Raw genomic sequence first — 27,728 nt, forward strand, 5'->3', positions numbered from 1 at the left:
TTGCCATTTAGAAATTGAGGCAATCATGGCTCTCTTACAGACTGGAGGCAGACGATCCATGACTTCAGGTGTGTCGAGCATCCTGCCAGACTCAGGGCAGAAAAGGTGCTGTCACCATATGAAAGTGGTGCCCTCCCCAGTCTTACCAGCAGGGTGGAGCCGGGAGCTCCTCCTACCTTCACCCTCAAGTCAGCACCCTGACTGGGAGCCTCCTTCCCAGCAGCCTGCAGTTCCTTTCCCCCTATCCCCCACTTGCTCTGTGCTCACATTATCTCCCCCTCCCCTCTAACTTTCACTGTCTGGCTCCCCCTTTAGCATCTAGAATACCCACAAGGAGGCTCAGTCCCACTCCTTGGGCCGGGAGCTGGTGCAGAAGCACATCATCATATCAAAGTTTACCTTGAACCTCAGAAGTCTCACTGAAGATGATTACAAAATTATAAAGTTAAGCTCTCTAATTAATGAAATATATATTAATATACCAATTAAAATGAAAAATGGTAAAATCTAGTAGATAAAAAGTAAAACTCTAAGTTCTATTTCTGAAAGAATTTCCTGAATTCACTCAGATTTCTTTTTACATATGGCTGCTTATTTTTTTTTTTTTTAGTTCAGAAGGAAAAAGAATACAATTGCATATGTAATTCTTAACCAACTATGAAAAAAAAGTATAGTAACACACAAGAGTTGTGGAAAGGGAGGATTCTATCAGGAGGTGTCATGGATCAAGAGACCTTTGGGTTTTAGGCAGGGGGATTGAGGCAGGAGCTCCAGGAGTGACAGGTGATAGTGGACATGGATAGGACAGTTTAAATTAGAAGCACCATCGAGGCACTGGATCTAGACTAGCACGCCAGTTCTTCCTTGGTGACCCAATACATTAAAGCTGAAGAGGAGCCAAGAGCATTTGCCCCTGTGCAGATGTCACCACCAGAATCCATGTAATTTCCCCAGAGCTGGTTGGTAGCTGTTATCAAGATTGTGCTCAACTAAAGCCAACACATGGAACTGAGAGCAACAGACAAATGTCCACATGAATCCTGGAAAGGACTTTCCTCAGAATGTGAGTTGACTGTGGCTCCTCTGAAAGTTGAGGATAGAACATTCCTAGAGCAGCACTGGAGAGGCAGGGAGCTTTGACAGCCACAGCCCCTCCCCAGGCACTTCCTCAGAGCCCCCACCTCCTCTTTTTCCTCAGGTTGTAGATGAGGATGTCAAGCATAGGGGTCACTATGGTGCCCACCACAGTTCCTATCTGGGCTTGCTCTGGTGTGTGGGCAGAGCTGGGTGTCATGTAGATGGCGGGAGGAGCAAGTGTCCAGGCTTTGTTCCTACCCTTTAGAGAGTTTATCCTGAGGACAGTGAGGAAGATGACAGTGTAGAAGGCCAGAATGAGAGGAAATAAGACCAGCAGAAACACAATGGTTGACACAAATTCCACCATCTTGGAAACTGATGGTAGTACATTATTTTCACAAGACATTCTCAGAATGGCGAGCATCTCACAGAATAATGGTCAATCTCCCTGGAGCCACAGATAAGGAAGTGCATGGGGTAGATGGTATGCACAAGCACTGCAAGAGCTCCTCCAGCCCAAGCCAAGACAACCATCTGTAGACAGACCTCGCACCACTGTTTGGGGCATATATATTTATGATTGTTATGGCTTGTTGGTATATGCTTCCCTTGAGCAGTATGTAATGTCCACCTTTATCCCTTTTGACTAACTTTGGCTTGAAGTCTATTATTATTTGATACAAGGATGGAAACCCCTGCTTGCTTCCAAAGTCCATGTGAGTGGTATGATTTGTCTCAACCTTTCACCTTCAGTCTGTGTATGTCTTTTTCTATCAGATGAGTCTCCTGGAGGCAGCATATTGTTGGGTCTTTTTTAAAAATCCAATCTGCTAGTCTATGTCTTTTGATTGGTGAGTTTAAGCCATTAACATTCAGGGTTATTATTGAGACATGATTTGTATTCCCAGCCATATTTGTTTATTTTTGTTATTATCTTGACTTGATTTTTTTCTTTGATTCGTTTTTCCTTTAGGGTACTACCTCCCTGTGCTGATTTTCATTGTTGTTTTTGTTTCCTCTTCATGGAATATTTTGCCAAGGATGTTTTGTAGTGTTGGTTTTCTAGCTATAAATTATTTTCACTTTTGTTTATCATGGAAGGATTTTATTTCATCTTCAAATCTAAAGCTTAATTTTGCTGGATACAAGATTCTTGGTTGGCACACATTTTCTTTCAGAGCTTGATATATGTTGTTCCAGGATCTTCTAGATTTCAGGGTCTGTGTTGAAAAATCTGCCGTTATCCTAATTGGTTTCCCCTTTTATGCAATCTGATTCCTTTCTCTTCTGGATTTTAAAATTCTCTCCTTATTCTGTCTGTTGGGCATTTTCATTATCATGTGCCTTGGTGTGGATCTTTTATGATTTTGTACACTTGGCATCCTGTGGGCTTCTTGAATTTGGATTTCCAATTCATTCTTCATGTTTGTAAAATTTTCTGATATTCTTTCATTGAAAAATTTGTTCATTCCTTTAGTTTGGATCTCTATGCCTTCCTCTATCCCCATAACTCTGGTCTTTTTATGTTATCCCATATTTCTTGAATGTTCTGCTTGTGGTTTCTTACCATAATCACTGTGTGGTCTATATATTTTGTTTTCATTGTCTGATGTCCTATCTTCCAAGTGGCCAACTCTGTTGGTGATGCTTTTGTTTCAGCTTTTAATTTGGTTTATTATTTTTTTCATTTCAAGTATTTCTGGTTTTTTTTTAATTTATTTTTAGAACCTCTATCTCCCTGTTGAGGTGATCTTTTGCTTCTTGGACTTTTTATGTAGCTCCTTGTCGAAGTGATCTTTCACTGCCTGTGTTTGCTCTCTTATATCTTCATTGAGTTCACAGAACATTTTAACCATGTACATCCTGAACTCCTTCTCTGTCATTCCCCCTGCTGTGGCTGGCAATGATTCTAATGATGTGGTGTCTTCATTTGTTTGGGGCACCTTATTCCCTTGTCTCTTCATGTTGCTTGGGTGTCTTCCTTTCCAGTTCTGTGGGTCTAGATTGTTAGTGTTTTTACCCTATAGGTTTGTAGTGCTCTTGTAGGGTTCCAAGACTTCTCCTTTGTGGGGAAGAACAATGTTAACAGATCTTAATATCAAAAATATACCTCCTAGGAACAATTTGTTATTATTAAGACATTTACAGTTTAGTCTCAATGTCCGGAAATGTTGGATTCAATTATTATCTAAATATAATCAGTAGTTTTGTAAAAAGGTTTACAGTTTCTGACAGTGGACAATAAACTGGGGGTGGGGCTTAGGACAATATGCTGAGGAGGTAGGATGTGAGGATATAGAGTTAATATATCAGAGGAAGTATGAAGGAGAAACCTAGTAAAGAGGATTAGTAGCAAGAGAATAGATAGGAAGTAATTTAGGGTACGAAAGTACATGATGTCGGGATTTTTAGCCCTAGTTCCCTCCCAACCTGCGGGAGAGATGGGGAGAGCATGCCCCGACAGGATGAGCCAAGAAAGGAGAGGGCCGACTGACCACCTGCACCCAGCACTCCCTCACCAGAGGACAATCAGACACGTCAGGGAGACCAGTCAAAGCAGGATCTCAGTTTATTGAGAAAACACACACAGCTAATATAATGTACAGGAGCCAATCAGGATAAAGGTCAGCAGGGTGGGGAGAGTTCACGTGTACACCCATCCTATAGGTAGTAATGGGTGACACGAGCTGTCCACGAGGGCAGAAAGGTTCTGAGCCTATCCTAGAGGTGGTCTGATTTTTCGTCACAACCCATGGTAATGCCTTCTGGCTGATCGCCAGGCACCATCCTAGCCATGTGCAGCCCCAGGACCAGGGAGTGGGTAGCAGCCTGCAAGTTAGGTTTCCTCTTTTCTGATGCAACATGCCCCACATGTTACTTCATGCCTTACACATGGGATGACAGTGGAGTACATAAAACAAACACCCATATGTATTTACAAAATAAAGATGTTAAAACAGTAAAATTTGGAGGAGGAAAGAAAAATGAAAGAATAAAAAGAAAAAGAAAAAAGGGGCATATTCAACACCTTTATATTATATTAATCAGATGACTTAGTCTTCAAAGTCCTATTTCATACAAAGTTCTTGGTTTCACATATTTTGGGGATGTGAGGGCCTGAGGATAGAGAGTTAGAAGAGAAAAAAACCAACCAACCTACCAACCAACCAACCAACCAACCAAAAACCAAAGAAGCCAGGGTTCTGGCTGGCTTTAGAGATCCGTATCTTTCTTGCTTCTCTTCTCATCCAGTAGGTGGCATTGTCTGTTGTAAGCTGGTGTCTCTGCCCTCTGGATGGTGGAGGTAACCAGAGTGGGAAGACTATTCTTGGTGCAGGCTCCTGGATGTGGGGAGTGGCACCCACCAGTCTCTGCAGAAAGATTGCACCTCTTGGGTCTCTTTTTGGAACAGCTCGATTGTATGATGTGAGCACCTGGTACTATCTCCCTCTTTTGCTTGGAGATTCCCCAGTTCCTGGTCTCTGCCTCTCCCCCAGCAGTTCCCAATTGAGGAAACTCTCACCCCAGGGCTCCCGTGGTCGGGCGGCTCTATGGTCACACTGCACACCTGTGTTGGGCAACTACTATGTTGGGTTACCACCGCTGGGGAAGGGGATTGGTTGGAAATGGTACCTGGCCCCTGGAGATCCAATCTGGGCACTGCCCCCAGCCAAATGGCAAGAATGTTGAGTCAAGATGGCAGCGGCCTGCTTTCAGTGCCAGGGTGTCTGGTGAGGTGAGGGAACCTGGTGAGATGGGGAGAGCCAGGCCATGGTATTGTGCTATGGGTAGGTAGCAGCTGAGTGACTTGTGTGGGAGTGGAGTGAAGTCTTGGCGATCTGCAGATGTGTTGATAGGTGATTCTCCTAAGGTGCTCACCCAGTTTTGCCTGGACTGGAACTTTGGGTTTTGGGTCCTGCTCTAATGCCAGGCTTCCTACTCGAACGCTGAGGCCCGGAGCCCTGCATGGGGTCACAGCTCTGGTGATTTCTGCAGAGAGCAGATAGATAGGGGTCCTCTTAGAGATGTAGTATTCCGACTAGGCAAGATCTGAGGATCTGGCGGCATGGGGCACAGGGTGGCTCACTCCTTTCCTGCCGCCATGTTTTTTCCAACTTCCTCCCTTTCTATTATTTGTATTCTTGATGACTGGCATTCTGACTGGAATGAGATGAAATCTCAATCTGAAGGAAAAAAAATTCCATATTGCAAATGTGATAACTAACTGTTTGGGTTATTTTTAAAGAATGGAGAGGAAAAATAATTTTTTACAAAGTTTAGCCAAACAAACATAGCCCTTTCCTTGAAGAAGAATCCAGGGTGAGAAATCCTGCAAGTGTCACAAGACAATCTGCTGCAGCCATTCCAACATCACCTGTGCTTGAGTATCAGTTCATCTCACACTCACTTCACCCTAGAGAAGGTGAAGGAAACTGAGCTGGTGGTTTCAAGTGTGACTGTTGCTCAGATAGAGAATTAGCAAAAAATCTTATCTAAAGAAAAGCATTTGGCAAATCAAGTCATTTTATCTCCTAGAAATAATTCTTAAGGTTATTATTTTAAGTGTGACTAAGTGAGATGGGAGCTCCTGGGAGGGGAAAAGTTGCTCAGAAGACCATTTTGCTCACAAGGCAGGACATATAGGGGCCAGAAAAGCTGTGTCAGAGAGCTGGACCAGACCCAGAGTCCAAGGAGTGCACCCCAAAGACATTAGGGTCACTCTCAGCCTAGGCTAACTCCTCACCCAGCAGGGACAGGATGAATTCCCCTTAAGGTGCTCTATGATGGAGGCCATCACTACCTGTAGATCAGAGACCTCACCTGGGAGTCACCCAGCTTCTTTTGTGAGGGTTGTGGTTGCTGCTTTCCCTCTGTGGGCATCTGGAGTAAAGGGTGGATCAAGGATCTACAGTGAGTATCCTCGGTTCCACATCCAGCTGGATCATTTCCCATGCTTTCCAGATTTTCCTGTAAAACAACAGGAGACAGAATTGTCAGGTGACTTCATATCCTTTAAAAAGTACTGCAGGAGTACTGCTTACAAGAATCTTGTGACAAGTTTTTACACCTTATCACAACATATTTTTGCACGTCATGTTTGAAACAGATCCACTTTTATGATGTATGGTTGGTTCTTGTTATATGTTGTGTTTATGTTCAATACAGTCATTGAGCACACTGAATTAGTTAATGAAGAGTCATCACCCCAAGGCAAACACAGGCTTAAGTGCCTGGCTGCCTCTGATCACGGCATCTCCATCTGTTTCCTGTGTTTCCCTTTAAGGACTTACACATTTGATACACTCATGATGACAGAGCACCGTGACCTCACTGAGTCAGTTAGCACTGAACTTGTTGAGCTCAGCACCACACCTGAGGGAGGCTGAGCTAGCTCACACTAGGTCCACAAGCTGCACACAGTTTCCTTGTTTCCAGTCACATGAGACAAACTCAGGCCTATGCCTGGAGACCACTTTGAACAGCAAACTTATCCACTAACAAAGCTCAGAAACATGAAAAGCATCACACAGGAGCACCACAGGAAACACTTCTTTATAGCATGACAGCTGATTGGGAAGGCAGAGTACTCTATCACTGAACTACAACCCCAGCCCCCAAGATGGAGTATTTTATATCTTCACCTCAAAAACGGCAAATATGTGCAACCCCCATGTTTCTTGTGAGTGGAAAGTTACAATATACTTGGAAAACAAATCAAAAGCACAAGAGCAACAAAAGTCAGAAATGTGAACCTCTGGAGAAGCTTAGGTCTGTGGGTGCCTGGTCAGAGTGCAGGCCAAGCATGGGGTAGATGGATAGATGACAAGTGGTGGCTGCAGGTTCCTCGGTTCCCCCAGGGAGCTGATCCATGCTTGCTCAGCAGGTGAAGGTCACACAGCAGGTGCTCACCTCAGCTCCCTCAGGTGAAGAAGCTGCTGATGTAACTCCCTACTTGCCTCCTAAATGAACCCAGTTGCCTGGCTTTAGGATGGGGATAGCTTCACTGGGCTGCTGTGGTGTAGATTCACTCACTGGAGAGCTGAGGAGTGAAGCACAGGCTTGCCCTGCCCAAGTTTTCTGAACTCTGCATTGGGAAGGTGACCAGGGAACACTGTGGATGCTGATCCTTGCTTCTGTCTCCTGCATGATTCCCACTTGAACTTTCCTGAATGCTCACTTTTTCCGCCTGCCCACCGTTCACTGTGTTTTGCTTTGTGGGTACCTGCATCTCGGCTGCTGTGTGACTTTTCTCTGTGTGCTGCTCTGCCCAGGCATTGCAGCAGCCCTGGGCTGACTAGCCTGGGCCAGTCATGGAACTCCCACCCCTCAGTGGTCTGCAGCCTGACATCTCCTTAACTCAGAGTGCAGGACAATTGTCCACATGCCCAGTGTGTTTTCAGCCAGTCAGCTGAACACCTGCAGGTGCATCTCAGGTGAAGCTGTTCCTGAGCAAAGCTGTGGATACCAGGGGAGGACTCTACTGGTTTTCTGAGTGGAATGCAGGGCTAGAGGGTTCCCTGGGACAGGTTGAGGCTGCAGAGCTGAGTTTTAGAACAACTGCTTCCCCTGGTCCTTCAACTACATTCACTGACAGAGTCACTGCACATGGAATGTTGGGCTCTATTTTAGGGGAGAAATGGCATCCTAAGAAGGAAAAAGAAGTGCTTAATTCGTTTTCAAACTAAATAGTTGGTATTTAGGGCATCTCCAACTTTTATTTCTGCCATTTCTTATACATATCATGTCCCTGCAGGATGATTAGTAGATTAAAACCCTTAGACTTCATGTGGATTTTGAGGGTGGCCAGCCATTTCTGCTCCCTGCCCTGCCATGATGGAGACGTATGAGGAGAGAATACTGGAGGAGACTATAAGTTTTCAGAAGGTTTGGGGTATGATTTTAGCTCCATTTATATTATTAATATTGACAGATGCCTCACTGTGACTTCCAGCACTGAGTCCTGGATGAGCCAGCGGGTCCCAAGATTCAGGAGCAGCTTCATCCAGCTTGATTAATCCAGTTACTTGGGGCTGCACACAGCTTCAGTTCCCTAAGATTTAAACTTAGGATTCCACCTCAGTTTAACCCAGTGTTTGGAGAAATAGCTCAAGGTACATGTCTTACCCAAGCACACTAGGACAGTCACACAGGTATGATGGAGGTAAAGTCACAGCCCTCATTGTTCTTAGGTGAAACTACCTGATAGATATGCATGCAGGGAAGGAAATTTCATGGAATCAAACTTGAGCACCAGTTTCATCCTTGTGGGGCTCTTTGGGGACACCCCAAATGCCACGCTCCTTTATACTATGACCTTCATCATTTTCTTGATGGCCCTAGTTGGGAACGCCCTCCTCATTCTTCTCATCCACACAGAGCCCTGCCTCTGGACCCCCATGTACTCCTTCATCAGCCAGCTGTCTCTCATGGATCTCATGTACATCTCTATGACCGTGCCCAAGATGCTGGTGGGCCAGGTCACAGGAGACCATATCATCTCCTCCACAGGCTGTGGGATCCAGATGTTCTTCTACCTGACCCTGGCAGGAGCTGAATATTTTCTTCTGTCGGCCATGGCCTATTACCGATATCCTGCCATCTGAAGACTTCTGCATTACCCACTGTTGATGAACCACAGGGTCTGCCGGCTGATGGTGTCCGGATGCTGGTTCCTGGGAACACTGGATGGCTTGCTGCTTACCCCCATCACCATGAGCTGCTCCTTCTGCAAGTCCAGGAAGTTCCTGAGCTTCTTCTGTGAGATCCCTGCCCTGCTGAGGCTCTCCTGCTCTGACGTCTCCCTCTACAAGATGCTCATATACCTGTGCTGCATCCTCATGCTCCTCGTGCCCACCCTGGTCATCTCCAGCTCCTACACCCTCATCCTGCTCCTCATCCGCAGGACAAGCTCAGCCAAGGGCTGCAGGAAGGCTCTGGCCACCTGCTCCTCCCACATGACTGTGGTGTTGCTCTTCTTTGGTGCCACTGTCTACACCTACATGCTCCCCAGCTCCTATCACACAGTGCAGCAGGATATGATGGTGTGAGTCGTCTACACCATCCTCACTCCCTTGCTGAACTCCCTCATCTACAGCCTCCGCAACAAAGACATCACGTTGACTCTGAGGAGCCTGGTTCAGTCAAGGTGGTGCCACCAAAGGGTTGTGAGAGGAAACCTAAGAGGGAGTGCCTGGGAGTGAGCCTGCTTCTCTCCCCTGTCCCTTCTCCTCTCCTGATCTCTCCTGTCTGTTGTCCTTGGGACCCAGGGCCCAATGTGGATCCCTCCCTCAGTCCCACTCCCCTGCCTGGAGCTTCTCCTCCACTCTGCTTATTTATCCTGTTTATCTCAGTGTATTTTACTTCTTGAAATCCATTGAAAACTGTCACTTTAGTTGACCTAGCATCTTTTTCTAACCTCCCTCCATCCTGGGTTCACGGGTAATATCAGTGAGACCTAAGTGCCAGCTTTAGCCTTAACAGAGACTCGCTGTGCAGACCTCAGACCTTGTAGAGCCCTGGAGGGGCCATTGGCTGCTCCCTCACTCTCGGCTGCTCTGTAAGCCATCACTGATCTGCGACAGCCATGTGCTCCCAGCAGTCTGATACCGTGCCTCAATAAGTACAGAGGGGCATAGTTTTCTCAATGTTAAAAGAGCTTTGATTCTTCACATCATGTACAACCACAAGAATGAGCCCTAATTAGAATAAGTTATACTCTGTATATGTATGATATGTCAGAATACACTCTACTGTCATGTATATCTAAAAAGAACCAACTTTTAAAAAGTGAGCTTTATGGTGTAAACACCAGTGGTTTTAATACTGCTGAAAAAAAGTTATTAATATTAAAGTCCAGGGAGATAATAGGTTCATTTAATTTTACAGGATGTAAATAAAAGTGGCTTCATATATAATTCTTTGGAATTTACACTACTGTAGACAGTGGTGTACTGTATTTACATTGACTACAAAAACTGTCTTGGAAGATGGGAATTTAGGAAATTTATACGTCTAAGCAATTTTCTTTTGAATTTATTTATTTATTTTGGTACCAGGGATTGAACCCAGGAGTGCTTAACCACAAAACCACATCCCCAACCCTTTTTTTATTTTAAATTATGGGAGAGGGTCTCACTAAGTTGTATAGAGCCTTGCTAAGATTGTTCTGCCTCAGCCTAGCAAGCCAAGCTTTTTTCTTTGAAACTAGGGAAGCCAGTAAAATGATTTTGGACTGGTGACTAGTCTGTGCCCTCCCTGCCAAGTATCATGCTGCCAAGGACATGTCTGTGTGTCTACCAGCACCAGATCACAGTTGCTTTCAAGACCAATACAACCTGTGTGTCGAGTGCTTCTGGAACGTAAGGAGGTAGGAAAACATACATCATCTCTGACTAAGAGGCAAGAAAGTGACAGGAACCCTGAGGTCATCAGTCATGCCAGGTGGCACCCTGACCTCACCTTATTTACTACCAAGGAAGGGAAGCCGGGTGCTTTGGGACCAGAGCACCATCATCAGGGCTGAAAAGCAGCCTCTGCCAGCCATGGCAGCTCCATACTATGTTTCTAGCTGACCATCACTCCTACAAGTTTTATTAGGGGAATTTGCCTGAATTGGGTCAAAAGGGTCATCTATGAAGAAAAAGGAGCTTGTCTAAAGGTAGTTAGGTTGCTAGGTGTACAGACTGATGATTAAACTAAATACATAAAAGGAACAAAGCTGATCAAGTGAACACCAGCACTGTAAGTCATCCTAACACCATCAGGGCCTGGTTGGTATCATTGCACTTATTATTTTTTTGCTGGTGTCATTGGGAAGTCCTGTGCAACCTTCCATCAAGTTTATGGGATTTTACTTGGCTTTTGTTTTCTTGGTTTTTAACAAGTGTTTTGCTTATCTGTTTACCTTCTGGAGAACAATGTGCAAGGGGAAATGGAAGTCTTTGTTGAAGTTGCAGATGGACTCTGAGGTTTAGATAGAGATGTGAAAGGGGAGGATTCCCAGCTGCCCTCTGAGTTCTAGCCACTGCCACTCAACTAATGAAGAGCCGTGTGACCTCTGACAGCCTTTGGAAGCCTGTGACTTTTCTCATGTCATTTTAAGATGAGGAAGAGAAACTTCTTAATCAAATTTCCTGAGGAGGAGGTGCCCTGGGCTGCCTTGAACTTAATGTAACAATTAGTTTTTGGAATTATTACAATTATTATTATGCCCTGGAATACCTGACCATGGGTGCCCACCCCACGCCAATCAAGTGTGTGGGCACCCACAGTGACTGTGCGTGGTTTCTGGAGATCTGCTTTCCCTGGCTTTATACAATTGTGTTTTATGCAGTTGATCCCTGTTGTAAGTACCATGGATTTATTGATTTTTATGTGTAGGATTAAATTGCTTAACTATACCATTATTTATGAATACCTTCTATTGTTGATGAATGTATATGTTGTCTTCAGTTTTTAGCAATTTCAAATAATGCTCCTATCTACATTTTTGTACTTGTGTCCTATTAGCATGATTTTTAAAAATGATTGTTATTAATAATATACTGTCCATTAAAAAACAACTGGAAGAAAGGATTTTGAAAGTTTTTACCATGAGGAAACAATTAGTGTTTAAGGGAATAAATTTTTGGCTTAATATGAATATTGCATAATGTATACATGTGTCCAACATTACGTAGCACCCCATTAATATGTGCATTTTTACATTTTTTGTAACAGTGCAAGTTAAATTGAAATTTTAAAATCATTGTTATTAAGTACATTACACTAATTCAGATAGAACACTATAGTTTATGATATGTTTTACTATTTTTTAAAAATTTATTTGGTACTGGAGGTGGAACCTAAGGACACTTAACCACTGAGCCACATATCTAGAACTCTATATATTTTATTTAGAGACAGGATCTCACTGAGTTGTTTAGGGTCTTGCTAAGTTGAGGCTGGCTTTGAACTCACAGTACTCTTGCCTCAGCCTCCCAAGCCCCTGAGATTACAGGCCTGTGCCACCACACCTGGCCTATTTATTTTATTTTTAATTAACTAATTATAATTCTATAACTTGAAGTACAATGTGGGTTTCAATATTGATTTGTTGTATATCCTAAGATCAATAAGTGAATCCTCATCCAGTGAGAATGGCTATCTTAAAAAAAAAAAAAAAGAAGTAACAAGCCCTGGCAAGGCTGTAAATCACTCCCCTGTTGTAAATTACCTGAAGAAAAATATATTAGGAGTGATTTCTATATAAGCATTTTTATTTTTTATAAATGAGGGATTTGAGCACAGACTAACTCTCTTTAGGCAAGGAATGCATTGGAGTCTAAATCATTCGATACATAGTGACCATATTGGGTTAGTACAGTAACAAACACCATCTATTTCATTCTGAAGATATTTGCTGCAGGGGCTAGGCTACAAAGTAACCAGGACCTAGAGTAAGGATGGTGGAGTAGAAGGGAGTGTGTCAGCCAGGAACCCAGAGTGTTCCCTCTGCATCTGCTATCTGCTGTGTGCTCCCTGCTGAGCTGGGGAGGAGACTCTGCACTTCCAGGCCTCAGGGAGGTCACCATAGCAACCCTGGGAGTTCATGTCCTGCAGTGCTGCCAGAACTGCAAAAACAGTTTTCTGGGTGTGGGAACCCAGGGAAATCCCTGTTGCCTCCAGTTGCCACAGACTATCTTCAGAAAGGAAGAAAACATGCAGCTTCTTTCTTCCTCCCACCCTAGAGAATACTCCCTGGGCTGCTACTCACAGTCTTATAGGAAACCAGGTGGCCAAGGAGACAGGATAAGCCATCTGCAAGGCTGAAGCCCTGCAGGTCAGGTGGCTGCAGCTCAGGAGGCAGCCTGACCAACAGACATTGTGGACCAAGGCTGTCACAAGACCTCCATGTCAGGGGAAATGATCAGCATTGTTCCAGAACATATACAGGAAAAAAGTTAAGAAGGATTTGGCTGCAAAATGCAAGAGAGTGGGCTTGCTTCTTTCTGCCTGTTTCATCCCAGCTGCTATGATGTAGTGTACACTCAACAGTTTGTAGTTTGAAGGCAAAGTATAATGTGAGTCTGGTGGGGGGGGCAGAGGTTGGGTAATTGATTAAAAATTTTCCACTAAATCGGTCGTATTTTCAGTATTCTATAATCTGCAGGCCGGTATTGAAAATAAAAGCAAAAACATCAAAATTCAATGCAACACTAAAGCAAACAAGATGATCACTGAATGACAGGAAACAAGGAGCACAAACAGGGATTAAGAGAGTCAGGTGGAGCTGCTAGAAGGACCCCCCTGCGGGTCCCCACAGCACTGACAGGGGTGATGCTTTTGACACATCCATTGAACTCTGAGTATTAGTTTCCATATATGGGGAGATAACAATATATCACACAATTTTCTGGGAGATTAAATGAAGATACACACACTCAGGACAGTTTTTTCATACACTGAACAAGGACTAAGGCTGTGTCTTAACTGACTTAATACATTTCATCAATCAGACCTTATAGATAATGTGGGATTTGAGATGTTTAACATTGGTAAAGGTTTTGATTTTAACAAATACAGATATAGAATATAGATATAGAACAGTATGAGAATGATCCAGAACTGTGCCAGAGAGCTCTGTTGCTTCCTTAGCTCTAACTGCAATGTCCTCCACGTCCCAGAGGGATTTGTGAACAGGCAACTCCCATCCAATCTCTTGTGACTACCTATACCAGGGGTAATGTCACTCTCCTCTTCCTGGTGACTTAGCCAGGCCACACTCCCTGGCCATCTGGGTGAGGTACATCATTCTCTAAGGTGAGTTCAGATAAGCAGGTGGCACTGGGAACTCAGGGCCATTGCTGTGAGGGTCTTGCTCACCTGCTGTTGAAGTATGCTATTAGATCCTGACAGCATTTCCTCATTTTTCGCTATCATCTGTTTTTCTGAAGAAAAGAAATGTGTTTGCATCTTAAAACTTTCATGTAGTATTTTTTTAATTGTAACATCTTAAGAAATGTATTTTTATTTCCAATTATTTAGGGACATAAGAGTATGTATTTCTTTTTAATGTTTTGGATGGCAGTAGGATGCTGAATTAATTGTCCCAAGACTGAAATTTTGCAGAGGGAGAAGGACTATCTTTACTTCAAGTGGGGGTGACTCCGGGGGGAGGGGGTGTCACAGTAATGCTGGAAGCAATTCTCCTGAGCATGTTCGTGTTTCTCCAAGCACAAGGATGGTGGAGTGGACCAGATCTGGGATGTGGATGGCAGAGGGAACATGGTGCTTTCCTAGGGTGCGGAGGCAGCAGAGCACCCTAGGGTGGGATGTGGCCCTCTCTCAGGTCACTTGTGTGATGTTAGGCAGATGCCCTGAGATGCTGGATTGTCAGTCTGCAATAAGATGAGCAGGACCTCAGAGGCTCTGGAGAAGGTGGAGCACAGTCAGCAATCCCTGGATGCTGCTGGCTTGTAATGATGGCTGGGTGTTTTTCTACCAGTACTGTTAACAGTCCCCCAAGTTGAACAGGCACCAGGTTGTTCCCATGAAACTTAAGCAATTGCCTAGAGAAGAGTAAAAGTGAGCAGGCAAGACAGGCCCCAGGTGTGCTGCACACCACGTTCCCTGGTCCTCCTGGTGTCCTTGGGGGTTGTTACATGAGGCTCCAAGACAGTGGCAGAGATTGTCCCAGTGTGCCTCCCTCCCCTCACTGCCTCCTCTCTCCCTCCATCTTTTCAGCAAATGCTGTCCAGGTCTTCACACCGACTGATGGACTCCAGTCCTTGATTCACCTTGCCCACAGAGGTAAATGGGGCAGCAACTCTGTTTCCTCCACCGCGCTCAGACTTCATCTGCCAGCAGGGTGGGATTTGACAGAGAGGAAATCTACTACTCGTCTGTCATCGGTCTTCTGCAGTGTACTTCAGGTTTGTTGGATATTTATATTAAGCAACAAGTTCACTTGCAGTATTGCTTATTCCACGAGAATTTCAGAACTTTGGACATTGGGTGAGCTGAATGTCACAGTCAGTTTGGGGAATTATTACAAGATCATGAAATGTTCTTGAAACTTGTCATTGTTTTCCTGAAATGCCCCCATGCTAAAGTCTCCCCAGAATGAGGAGACGTTAGTTTCTTCATGTTGGTAAGGGCATCAAAATATAATACACACCATGTAGAAGTTGAAAATTTGAGAAGGTTTAATCTCTTTAATAAAAAAAAATGTGGAAGAAGCCATTATTGATTTCCTCGAGAAAGGCCAGGTATATTTTATGTCCACCGCTGTTCCTAACTTTATTTTGTCACTATTTAAAAATCCCACCTTGAATCTCATTTAGGTATTTTCCCTGCTTGGACTGATAGTGACCTCCTGAAGTGCAGGCCAGGTTTACAAGCCCTTGATCTCCATCCAGCATCTACACGGAGGCAGCTGAGCATCAAGACAGAGTGGACAACAGTGAGCTGCCCCTGAGGCTTCCCCATTGTTCTACTAACTCTCTATTTCTCAGTTTCCATGATAATTGATTGTGGCAGTCGATAAAGCACATGATGTTGGAAAACAGTCAAAGCTTTTCTGATGAATAACCTCTAAATTCTATCCTTGTCCACCTGAGATTAAGTGCAAGTGGCAGAGCTTTAAGATGAACTTGGAGGAGTCTAGGCTATGCTGAAAAGAGATGAGTCTTTCCAGGAACCTGTGCTTAGCCAGGGCCTCACAATAAATATCTCAGATAGTTGTTTATATGTTCATGTGAGTATATTCATAAAAATGTATAAAGTTTATATAAGGTTATACAATATAAGATTTCATATGACATACAGAAATTTTCAAATCCATTTTTTAATAAGCTGTATGCTTCATTTATTTGTGGATCATTTCCTTTCCTACTTTGAATACTAAATTCTTAAAGGTACACGTAGGTATTAAAATCAGGAAACTGAATTAGTGTATCTCACAATACCATAATGTTAACAGCCACCTTCAGGATAGCTTCATCAGAACAATTAGTATACACATTAATATTTTAACAGGATTGTGCCTTTGTTCTTTTTCAAGTGGTAGTATTCTAAGAATTTTCACTGCTTTAATCTTCACCAAACGCAAAGCCAAATATTATTCTTGTGCTCCTTTTAGGCAGAGTAGACAGAGGATCAGAGGATCCAGGGAAGCTGGACCCATGTTGGATCCAGCTAGAGTCTGGGCCCCTCACCACACGCCCTTTGGAGGTCTAAGAACCTCAGGGTCCTGCCCAAGGGAAGTAAGGCTTACTTCATACAGCCAAGGGACCCTGAAGTGTGGCCCAATCCTGTGAGAAGAGGAGCCTCGAATGTTTGAAATAGATTTCCCCCAAATCATGTTTCCATTACTTTCTAAATATTTCTTATATGAAATATGCCTCTAACAGTTTTTAATGTAGTAGTTGGATCCTTAAACTGGGTGGTTTGGACATACTTTGCCCTTCCATAACAAGAACCCTTGGAATAATGACCTCACTTTCTGTCTTACACTATTTGTGTCACATGGGGCACAAATTTCTAATACTTGTTGATAACGATCACTACCAATAAGAAGTTCTTGACCCTGAACTGTGGCAATCTCGTGAGTTACCAATTCCTTTAATACTTGATGTTTTACAATTTGTTGAATCATAGGTCATTTCACCTCCTGGGATCTGCACCCCCTGGAACATCCTCTGGTTGGCACAATCAGGCTGGTGCCCACACGTGTGCTTGCTCACTAGGCATTCATTTCAGCCTTCTCCACGACATTACCCAAGCTTTTTTGGTGGTCCAGGTGGAACCTCATGGACATCACCACCTGGATGAACAATCACACAGGGTGGACAGATTTCATTCTGGTGGGCCTCTTCAGTCAATCCCAACATCCATCTCTGCTTTGTGTGGCCATCTTTGTGGTTTTCTTGATGGCCTTGTCTGGAAATGCTCTCCTAATCCTCCTGATACACTCCAATGTCCAGCTCCACACTCCCATGTACTTCTTCATCAGCCAGCTGTCCCTCGTGGACATGATGTACATCTCCATCACTGTGCCCAAAGTGCTCCTGGACCAGATGCTGGATGTGAGTACCATCTCAGTCCCTGAATGTGGGATACAGATGTTCCTCTATGTGACACTAGGAGGCTCAGAACATTTCCTTCTGGCAGCTATGGCCTATGACCGCTACATGGCCATCTGCCATCCTCTTCGTTACCCTATGCTCATGAACCACAGGGTGTGTCTCCTCCTGGTATCTGGCTGCTGGTTCCTAGGATCAGTGGATGGCTTCATGCTGACTTCTATCACCATGACCTTCCCATTCTGCAAATCCTGGAAGATCCATCACTTCTTCTGTGAAGTGCCTGCCGTGATGAAGCTCTCCTGCTCAGACACCTCGCTCTATGAGACACTCATGTACCTGTGCTGTGTCCTCATGCTCCTCATCCCGGTGACAGTCATTTCAGTATCTTATTCCTGCATCCTCCTCACCATCCACAGGATGAACTCTGCAGAGGGCAGGAGGAAGGCCCTGGCCACCTGCTCCTCACACATGATGGTGGTCATGATCTTCTATGGTGCTGCTGTCTACACCTACATGTTTCCCAGCTCCTACCACACCCCGCAGAAGGACATGGTGGTGTCCGTCTTTTACACCATACTCACACCTGTGCTGAACCCCTTAATCTACAGTTTTAGGAACAAAGATGTTACTGGGGCTCTGAGAAAAATGTTGAGCGTGGGACCTTTTTTTCGGGAAACAATAAAATAGGGAATTTTGGTACCATGGTTTCTTCTCCTTCTCTCCACATCCGATGATCCAGATTTCCTTGCCTCGACACTCTCTGGACTCCTACGTCATGGTGTCTCATTCGTAAGCATCCTTTCAGGGATCAACTTCCTCTGTCCACTCCTTGTGCATTCAAAGTCCTTATGCAACTCCCCTGGATCCATGTTATATTTCTAAGTGGACAACCACTTTCTGTTTCATATTATTAGGAAACACATAGTGGATATTTAGAGGAAGTGGTCATGATGTGCTCTACTTATAAGGTGGAGAGAGATAAGGGAAGCGATGAAGCAAAAGGGGATTCTGTGTTAACATAGATGAGTCTAGATAAAGGCTGTGTGGGAAATAATTCTAAAATTTATTTATGCCAATTTTTAAAAATAATCTCATTTGTCTGTTTTTGCTTTTGTTGCTTATGCTTTCAAGGTTCTACCCAAAAACTTATTGCATAGAATAATGTCATGAAGCATTTTTTTCCTGTTTTTTTTAAACCTTTCATAGATTCAGATCTTGATTTATATCTTCAATCATTTAAAGATTTATATCTTCAATCATTTTGAGTACTGTGAGAGACAGGGGTCTAGTTTCATTATTTTGTACATGCGCAACTCTAATTTCCCAGCACCCTTTACTGAAGACACATTCCTTTGCCCAATGTGTATTATTGGTGACATTGCTAAAAAATAATTTGGTTGTAAGCTCATGGATTTATCTCTATGGATTTGCAGTATCTTTTGAAGTCAGGTAATGTGGATGCCTCCAATTTTGGTCCTTTTGCTCAGGATTATGTTTGGTATTCAGGATCCTCTGTGGTTCCATACTGATTTTAGGATATTTTTTCTATTTCTGTGAAAGATTTTGAGTATTTTGATGGGGATTGCTTTGAGCAGTAGGATATTTTAACATTCATCATTTCGATCTATGAACATGGAATAATGTTCATTTATTTTTGCAATTTCCTTTATTGATATTTTATACTTTTCCATCTAGAGATTTTTAATCTCCTTGATTAAATTTATTTCTAGACATATTTTCTTTTTGGTAGCCATTAACTTACTAAAGTTATTAGCTTACTAAAGCCATTACATTAACCATACATGACTTCTTTATTTATTTTTCAGATAGTTTGCTATTACTCTGTAGAGATGAGACTGGTTTTATATGTTGATTTTGAATCCTATTACTTCATGAATTGGTTCATTATTTCTAACAATTTTTGATGGAGTTTTTTTTTTCCCCTGTATAAAATGATGTCATCTGTGTACAGGGACAACCTATCTCCTTCTCTCCAATTTGGATGCTTCTTATTTCTTTCTACTATCTAATTGCTCTGGATAGATCTTACAGTAGTGTATTAAGGGAAAGTCATCCTGGTCTTCTTCTATATCTTGGAGTAAAGCCTTCAAATTTCCCTATTTGGTATGATGTTAATTGAAGGTTTTTCACATATGGCCATTATTGTGTAGAAATATGTACTTTCTACTCCTAATTTGTGAGATTTTTTTTTTAAATCATGAAGCAATGTTGAGCTTGTCAAGTGATTTTTTTATGCCTTTGAGATAGTTATATAGCTTTTATCCTTTATTTTAATGTGATATATCACATTCATTGTGAATATGTGTTGAACATAATAGTAAATAATATGCCCTAGTTTGGATCCCATTTGATCTTAGTGTACAATATTTTAAATATGTTTTGCTAGTATTTTGTTAAGGATTTTTGCATCTCTGCAATTTTGCATTTCTTTAATTTTATTTCTGTTTTTATGTGTCCATTCCTGAATTCAATATTAGAATAATAAAACATTTATATTATGTTCAAATTTTATGTCTTTCTGTGACTCTGTGGTTGTTTTTTCTGTCCAGTATTAAGTGGGAAAGATGCTGAAGTTCAATTTCCCAGCTCCACAAGCTAAGTTGTGACCTTTACAAACTGGCTTCCTGCCCTGGTATTCTACTTGAAAATGGGCCAGGTGCATTATTTAGAGAAATAAAAACAAAGAAATTTAAATAAGAATCATCAACATTTTATTTTAGTGAGAAAGAATTCCCAGATGGCCCTAAATACAAAATAATAGTAACCACATAATATCATTGACCTGAACTTATTGTTTCCTTATATATGAAGAATTATGGGTATCATTCCAAAAATCAAAATCCAATGGATAACCTGCAAGCTCTTGTCCAAATGCCAAAGGATCCCATCACACCACATTCTGAGTCAGGTGAAGGTAAGTTGTCACGTGAAACTCCAGGACACTAGAAATAAACCAAGGAGAAAGGGAATTCCTCACACAACTCTGTGCTGGGTCAGTCTGGGGGCATGGTGGTGGGCACTGCAGCAGAGGAGCAAGTTCAGCCCAAGGGCTTCCTCTGCTGATGTCCAGCCCCCCCGCCCTCCAGGGGCTTCCAGAGCAGATCCCTGCTCAGCACTTGGCTTCTGGTTCCCCCTGCAGCACATAGTCACCCTCTGCTTCCCACATCCATCCTCAGTTATGATAACCAGCCTTGTCTTCTTTATCAAAACACATTGTTGGAGAAAATCAGACCCTTAGTTGTATTTGGTCATCTATTTACTTACTTTGTGAGCTCTATGAATGCAAGAATTTCATCTCTTGTTTGCAGTATGTCCATGGATCACAGCAAAGCACCTGGCTCATGAGAGTCAGTTGCTACTCAACAGTGACATGTTTGTTCTCAGTGTTCCACAAGTGTTTATATGATTTGGCCACATTTGAAGCTTAATTTCCAAATGAACAACTCCAATTTCCTTTCACCTAACAGAAGTTTTCTCTCTTGTGCTTCTCATGTTCTTAATTTCTTTTGAAGCTTTCTTCCTTTCTGGGAAGACAAAAAAAAAAAATAAAAAGTAAAAAATCAGTATTCTGGTTCTGTCTGCTAAGTCCAGGGTCCCAGTTAATATTATTCAATCAACGTCTCTGCCAAACCTTTTTCACCTCCCCAAAAATCAAATGTCTAAATACTACCAAATTTCACAAACATCTCATCTGAATCCATCTCTCCCCTGCCCCATCCCTCTCGGTACTGTGTAGGTGTTCTGTGTTTGGGATTGGGGTCTCTACTAAACTTCATGATCGTGGCATGCTTGTTGGCTAGGAAGTTTCTGTGCAAAGGTACGGAATGGCCTGGCTCCTGGGAAACTCCCATATAAAAGAGGTGGGATGCCTGGCCACTGTAGCAATGTTCTTCAGGAGGGTTTCTACCTTGATCTTAGACAGGTAACTCCTGGGCATAAAGGAAATTGCTTGCTTGAAAACTACAATGTTTCACCAACCTCCAGTGCTCCTGGATCTGCCCACATAATAGTAACTTTAGACAATGGACTTTCTTGAGAACTGCACAAATCTCCTTACATTGCATATTGTAACTGTGGAATGTAACTGCAGAATAAGCAACCTTACTGATACACTAAGTAATAATGTTGTTATGGTACTACTGACCTAATGTAACCTATTGACATAAATAAAGCTTGGCAGCTTGGCCCCTGAGCCACTCTGCCACTTTCCTGCCTCTGCACCTTGTCTCTGTGTCCCCTTTATTATTTATTCTTTACAGTACTGGGAATTGAACCCAGGGACACTTAATTACTGAACCACATTCCCAGCCCTTTTTTTAAAAATTTAGAGACAGGGACATAATAAATTGCTGAGGACTTCATTAAGTTGCTGAAGCTGGCTTTGAACTCTAGATCCTCCTAACCTCAGTCTCCTGAGCTGCTGGGATTATAGGCATGTGCCACCAAGCCTGGCCCATCTCTATTTTTCAGTGAAGATAGTTTTTTTTTTATTATTAGTTGTTCAAAACATTACAAAGCTCTTGACATATTGTATTTCATACATTTAATTCAAGTGGGTTATGAACTCCCATTTTTACCCTGTATACAGATTGCAGAATCACATCGGTTACACATCCACGTTTTTACATAGTGCCATACTAGTGTCTGTTGTATTCTGTTGCCTTTCCTATCCTCTTCTATCCCCCTTCCCCTTCCCTCCCCTCCCATCTTCTCTCTCTACCCCATCTACTGTAATTCATTTCTCTCCCTTGTTTTTTCCCCCTTTCCCCTCACTTCCTCTTGTATGTAATTTTGTATAACAATGAGGGTCTCCTTCCATTTCCATGCATTTCCCTTCTCTCTCCCTTTCTCTCCCACCTCTCATCCGTGTTTAATGTTAATCTTCTTCTCATGCTCTTCCTCCCTGCTATGTTCTTAGTTGCTCTCCTTATATCAAAGAAGACATTTGGCATTTGTTTTTTATGGATTGGCTAGCTTCACTTAGCATAATCTTCTCTAATGCCATCCATTTCCCTGCAAATGCCAGATTTTGTCATTTTTTAGTGCTGAGTAATACTCCATTGTGTATAAATGCCACATTTTTTTTTATCCATTCATCTATTGAAGGGCATCTAGGTTGGTTCCACAGTCTAGCTATTGTGAATTATGCTGCTATAAACATCAATGTAGCAGTATCCCTATAGTCCACTCTTTTAAGGTCTTTAGGGAATAGTCTGAGAAGGGGAATAGCTGGGTCAAATGGTGGTTCCATTCCCAGATTTCCAAGGAATCTCTATACTGCTTTCCAAATTGGCTGCACCAACTTGCAGTCCCACCAGCAATGTACATCCTCGCCCCACATCCTCGCCAGCACTTGTTGTTGTTTGACTTTATAAAGGCTGCCAGTCTTACTGGAGTGAGATGGTACCTTAGGGTGGTTTTGATTTGCATTTCTCTGACTGCTAGAGATGGTGAGCATTTTTTCATGTACTTGTTGATTGATGATATGTCCTCCTCTGAGAAGTGTCTGTTCAGGTCCTTGGCCCATTTGTTGATTGGGTTATTTGTTTTCTTATTGTTTAATTTTTTGAGTTTTTTGTATACTCTGGATATGAGGGCTCTATCTGAAGTGTGAGGAGTAAAGATTTGTTCCCAGGATGTAGGCTCCCTATTTACCTCTCTTATTGTTTCTCTTGCTGAGAAAAAACTTTTTAGTTTGAGTAAGTCCCATTTGTTGATTCTTGTTTTTAACTCTTGTGCTATGGGTGTCCTATTAAGGAATTTGGAGCCCAACCCCACAATATGTAGATTGGAGCCAACTTTTTCTTCTGTTTTGATATACATCTCCTTGATCCATTTTGAGTTAACTTTTGTGAATGGCGAGAAAAAGGGATTCAGATTCATTTTGTTGCATATGGATTTCCAGTTTTCCCAGCACCATTTGTTGAAGATGCTGTCCTTTCTCCATTGCATGCTTTTAGCCCCTTTGTCAAATATAAGATAGTTGTAATTTTGTGGATTGGTCTCTGTGTCCTCTATTCTGTACCATTGGTCCACCCACCTATTTTGGTACCAGTACCATGCTGTTTTTGTTACTATTGCTCTGTAGTATAGTTTGAAGTTTGGTATCGCTATACCGCCTGATTCACTCTTCCTGCTTAGAATTGCTTTTTGCTATTCTGGGTCTTTTATTATTCCATATGAATTTCATGATTGCTTTATCTATTTCTACAAGAAATGCTGTTGGGATTTTGATTGGCATTGCATTAAACCTATAGAGAACTTTTGGTAATATTGCCATTTTGATGATGTTAGTTCTGCCTATCCATGAACAGGGTATATTTTTCCATCTTCTAAGATCTTCTTCTATTTCTCTCTTTAGGGTTCTGTAGTTTTCATTGTATAAATCTTTCACCTCTTTTGTTAAGTTGATTCCCAAGTATTTTATTTTATTTTTTTAGGACATTGTGAATGGGGTGGTTGTCCTCATTTCCATTTCAGAAGATTTGTAGCTGATATACAGGAATGCCTTTGATTTATGCGTGTTGATTTTATATCCGGCCACTTTGCTGAATTCATTTATTAGCCCTAGTAGTTTCTTTGTAGATCTTTTTGGGTCTTCTAGTTATAGGATCATGTCATCCACAAATAGTGATAATTTAAGTTCTTCTTTTCCTATCTTTATGTCTCTAATTTCTTTCATCTGTCTAATTGCTCTGACCAGTATTTCGAGAACTATATTGAATAGAAGTGGTGAGAGATGGCATCCCTGGCTTGTTCCAGATTTTAGAGGGAATGCCTTCAATTTTTCTCCATTTAGAATGATGCTAGCCTGAGGCTTAGCATAGATAGCTTTTACAATGTTGAGGTAAGTTCCTGTTATCCCTAGTTTTTCTAGTGTTTTGAACATAAAGGGATGCTGTACTTTGTCGAATGTTTTTTTCTGCATCTATCGAGGTGATCATATGGTTCTTATCTTTAAGTCTATTGATGTGGTGAATAACATTTATTGATTTCCATATATTGAACCATCCTTGCATCCCAGGGATGAATCCTACTTGATCATGGTGCACATTTTTTTTGATATGTTTTTGTATCCGATTCGCCAGAATTTTATTGAGGATTTTTGCATCTAGATTCATTAGAGATATTGGTCTGTAGTTTTCTTTCTTTCAAGTGTCTTTGTCTGGTTTGGGGATCAGGGTGATGTTGGCCTCATAGAATGAATTTGGAAGAGCTCCCTCTTTTTCTATTTCCTGAAATAACTTGAAAAGTATTGGTATTAATTCTTCTTTAATGGTTTGTAAAACTCCACTGTATACCCATCTGGTCCTGGGCTTTTATTGGTTGGTAGTCTTTTGATGGCTTCTTCTATTTCCTCCATTGTTATTGGTCTGTTTAAATTGTGTGTATCCTCCTGACTCAATCTGGGCAAATCATATGACTTAGGAAATTTATCGATTTCTTCACTATCTTATGTTTTATTGGAATATAGGGTTTCAAAATAATTTTTATTATCTTCTGTATTTCTGTAGTGCCTGTTGTGATATTGCCTTTTTCATTCCATATGTTAGTAATTTGAGTTCTCTTCTTTTCGTTAGCATGGCTAAGGGTCTGTCCATCTTATTTATTTTTTCAAAGAACCAGCTTTTAGTTTTGTCAATTTTTTCAATAGTTTCTTTTGTTTCAATTTTGTTGATTTCCAGTCTGAATTTAATTATTTCTTGCCTTCTGCTGCATTTGCTGTTGTTTTGCTCTTCCTTTTCTAGGGTTTTGAGATGAAGTGTGAGCTCATTTATTTGTTTTTTTTTTTCTTTTTTTGAGGAATGAACTCCAGGCAATGAATTTCCCTCTTAAAACTGCTTTCTCTGTGTCCCATAGATTCCAATATGTTGTGTCTATATTTTCATTTATCTCTAAGAATTTTTGATTTCCTCCTTTATGTCTTCTATAACCCATTGATCATTCAGTAACATATTTCTCATTTTCCAGGTGATGCAGGATTTTTCCTTCCTTCTTTTATCATTGATTTCCAGTTTCATTCCATTATGATCAGATAAGATGCATGGTATTATCTCCACACCGTTATATTTACTAAGGGTTGCCCTATGGCATAATATATCGTCTATCTTTGAGAAGGATCCATGTGCTGCTGAGAAAAATGTATAACCACTTGATGATGGTTGATATAATCTATATATGTCAGTTATTAATTGTGTTATTGAGTTCTATAGTTTCTTTATTCAACTTTTGTTTGGAGGATCTGTCCACTGGGGAGAGAGGTGTGTTGAAGTCACCCATAATTATTGTGTTGTGGTCTATTTGATTCTTGAACTTGAGGAGAGTTTGTTTTATGAATGTTGCAGCACCATTATTTGGTGCATACATATTGATAATTTTTATGTCTTGTTGGTGAATGGTTCCTTTTAACAGTATATAGTGTCCTTCTTTATCCCTTTTGATTAACTTAGGTTTGAAGTTGATTTTATTTGATATGAATATGGCCACTCCTGCTTGCTTCCGAGGACCATGTGAGTGGTATGATTTTTCCCAACCTTTCACCTTCAGCCTGTGAATGTCTTTTCCTATCATATGAGTCTCCTGAAGGCAGCATATCGTTGGATCTGTTTTTTAATCCAAGTTATTAGCCTATGTTGCTTAATTGGTGAGTTTAAGCCATTAATGTTTAGGGTTACTATTGATATATGATTTTTACTTCAAGTCATGTTTGTTTATTTATTTATTTATTTAAATTTGGCTTGTTTTTCCTCTTTGATTATTTTCCCCCCTTTACTGAGTTACCTCCCACTGTTGGTTTTGGGTGCTGTTTTTCATTTCCCCTTCTTATAGTGTTTTGCTCAAAATGCTTTGCAGTGCTGGTTTTCTGGCTGCAAATTCTTTTAACTTTTGTTTTTCATGAAATATTTTAATTTCATTGTCAAACCTGAAGCTTAATTTTGGTGGATACAATATTCTTGGTTGGAATCCATTATTTTTCAGTGTTTGAAATACGAGTTGTTCCAGGATCTTCTCGCTTTCAACGTCTGTGATGAAAAATCAGCCATTAACCTAATTGGTTTACCCTGAATGTAATCTGCCTCCTTTCTCTTGTAGCTTTTAATATTCTCTCCTGTTCTGTATGTTGGATATCTTCATAATAATGTGTCTTGGAGTTGGTCTATTATGGTTTTGTATGTTTGGGGTCCTGTAGGCTTTCAGGATTTGGCAATCCGTTCCATCTTTCATGTCTGGAAAGTTTTCTAAAATTATTTCATTCAACAGGTTGCTCATTCTTTTGATTTGGACCTCTATACCTTTCTCTATCCCAAAGACACTTAAGTTTTTTTTTTTATGACATCCCATATCTCTTGGATGTTTTGCTCATGGTTTCTTACCAGCCTTTCTGCGTTGACTATACTCTTTTAGAGTTGATATACTTTGTCTTCATTATCTGATGTTCTGACTTCTACTTGATCTAGTCTACTTGTAATATTCTCATTTGAGTTTTTGATTTGGTTTATGGTTTCCTGCATTTCTAGGATTACTGTTTGACTTTTTTTTTAAATCTCTATCTCCTGGTAGCGTTGATTTTTTGATTCTTGAATCTGTTTATGTAATTCATTTTCAATGTATTCTTTCATAGTTTGGACTTGCTGTCTAATGACTTCTTTAAGATTCCATTCCATCTGAGTCAGGTATGCCTTGAGTTCTTTATCTGTCCATTTTTGTGATGCCTCTAGGTTCTCCTGTAAATTTAAGTTATCCTGCATTGTTTGTAATCCTTTTTCCCCTTGTTTTTCATGGTGTTCACGTTACTTTCTAACTCTGTTTGACTGCTGTGTTTCTGTTTTCTCCTATAAATTTGTTTCGGTTTTGTATATCTCTGTTGTCTCTCTTTTGGGGTGGGAGACTATGTCTAGATATGTTGGGCTTTATTGTAATTTAAAGAAGATTCATTTGTTTCATAAAAGGCTTACGGATTCTGTAGGCATACAGCGATCTGTTGTTTGGTCTTAGGACTTTATGTTTAGGTTGGGTGCTATGATGGTATGAAGGTTAGTATGTCTTGGCTACTTTGGAAGATTGCTCTACTGAAGGGGGATATTAACAGGTGAATGAATCAGGGTATTTGGTAGTAGCTAGGGACTTAGGAGCACTATAGACAGCCTCGGAACATTCACCTATTTGCATTTAGAAAATTACACGTAATGAAAATCGTAATGCTTGGGATGAAAGTTAGGGAGAAGGGGAAGGTAGAAGTCCTTAAAGAGAAAGAGGGAGAGAAAAATAGGTAGAATATAGGAGAATGGAAAGAACAATAAAAATTGAAAAGGGAAAAGAAAAAAATAAATGATAAATGCAGTCTTAGAGTTCTATTTTCTTCTCTTCCAGTAGGTGGAGCTGTGCCCTCTGAGCCGAGCTTCTGCCCTCTACATGCTGGAAAAAATCCCTGTAAGGCGGCTCCTCTTCCCCTACTGGGCAGCTCTCCAAACCTGATAGCCCAGGGCCTCTCGTCCCCGGCCCCTCCCCCTCTTTCTCCTGCCAGCCAGCCAGGCCCCACTCACCGGAGACATTCTCCACAGA

The 27,728-nt window shown here is 41.5% G+C and overlaps 1 protein-coding gene and 1 pseudogene across 1 annotated transcript; both read left to right on the forward strand.

The window, feature by feature from the left end:
- The first annotated feature begins 8,309 nt into the window (after positions 1-8,309).
- Positions 8,310-9,278, forward strand: LOC144256185 (olfactory receptor 2T3-like; annotated as a pseudogene).
- A 7,590-nt stretch (positions 9,279-16,868) lies between these two features.
- Positions 16,869-17,831, forward strand: LOC144255892 (olfactory receptor 2T29-like). Its single transcript, XM_077800955.1, has one exon. The coding sequence runs from the start codon at positions 16,869-16,871 to the stop codon at positions 17,829-17,831; it is 963 nt and encodes a 320-aa protein (XP_077657081.1).
- The last annotated feature ends 9,897 nt before the right edge of the window (positions 17,832-27,728 follow it).

Source organism: Urocitellus parryii, chromosome 7, assembly GCF_045843805.1.
Source record: "Urocitellus parryii isolate mUroPar1 chromosome 7, mUroPar1.hap1, whole genome shotgun sequence".
Classification (NCBI taxonomy): Eukaryota; Metazoa; Chordata; class Mammalia; order Rodentia; family Sciuridae; genus Urocitellus; species Urocitellus parryii.

Coding starts and splice junctions, on each gene's coding strand:
- LOC144255892 (XM_077800955.1), top strand. CDS start 16,869: ATGGACATCACCACCTGGATGAACAATCACACAGGGTGGACAGATTTC.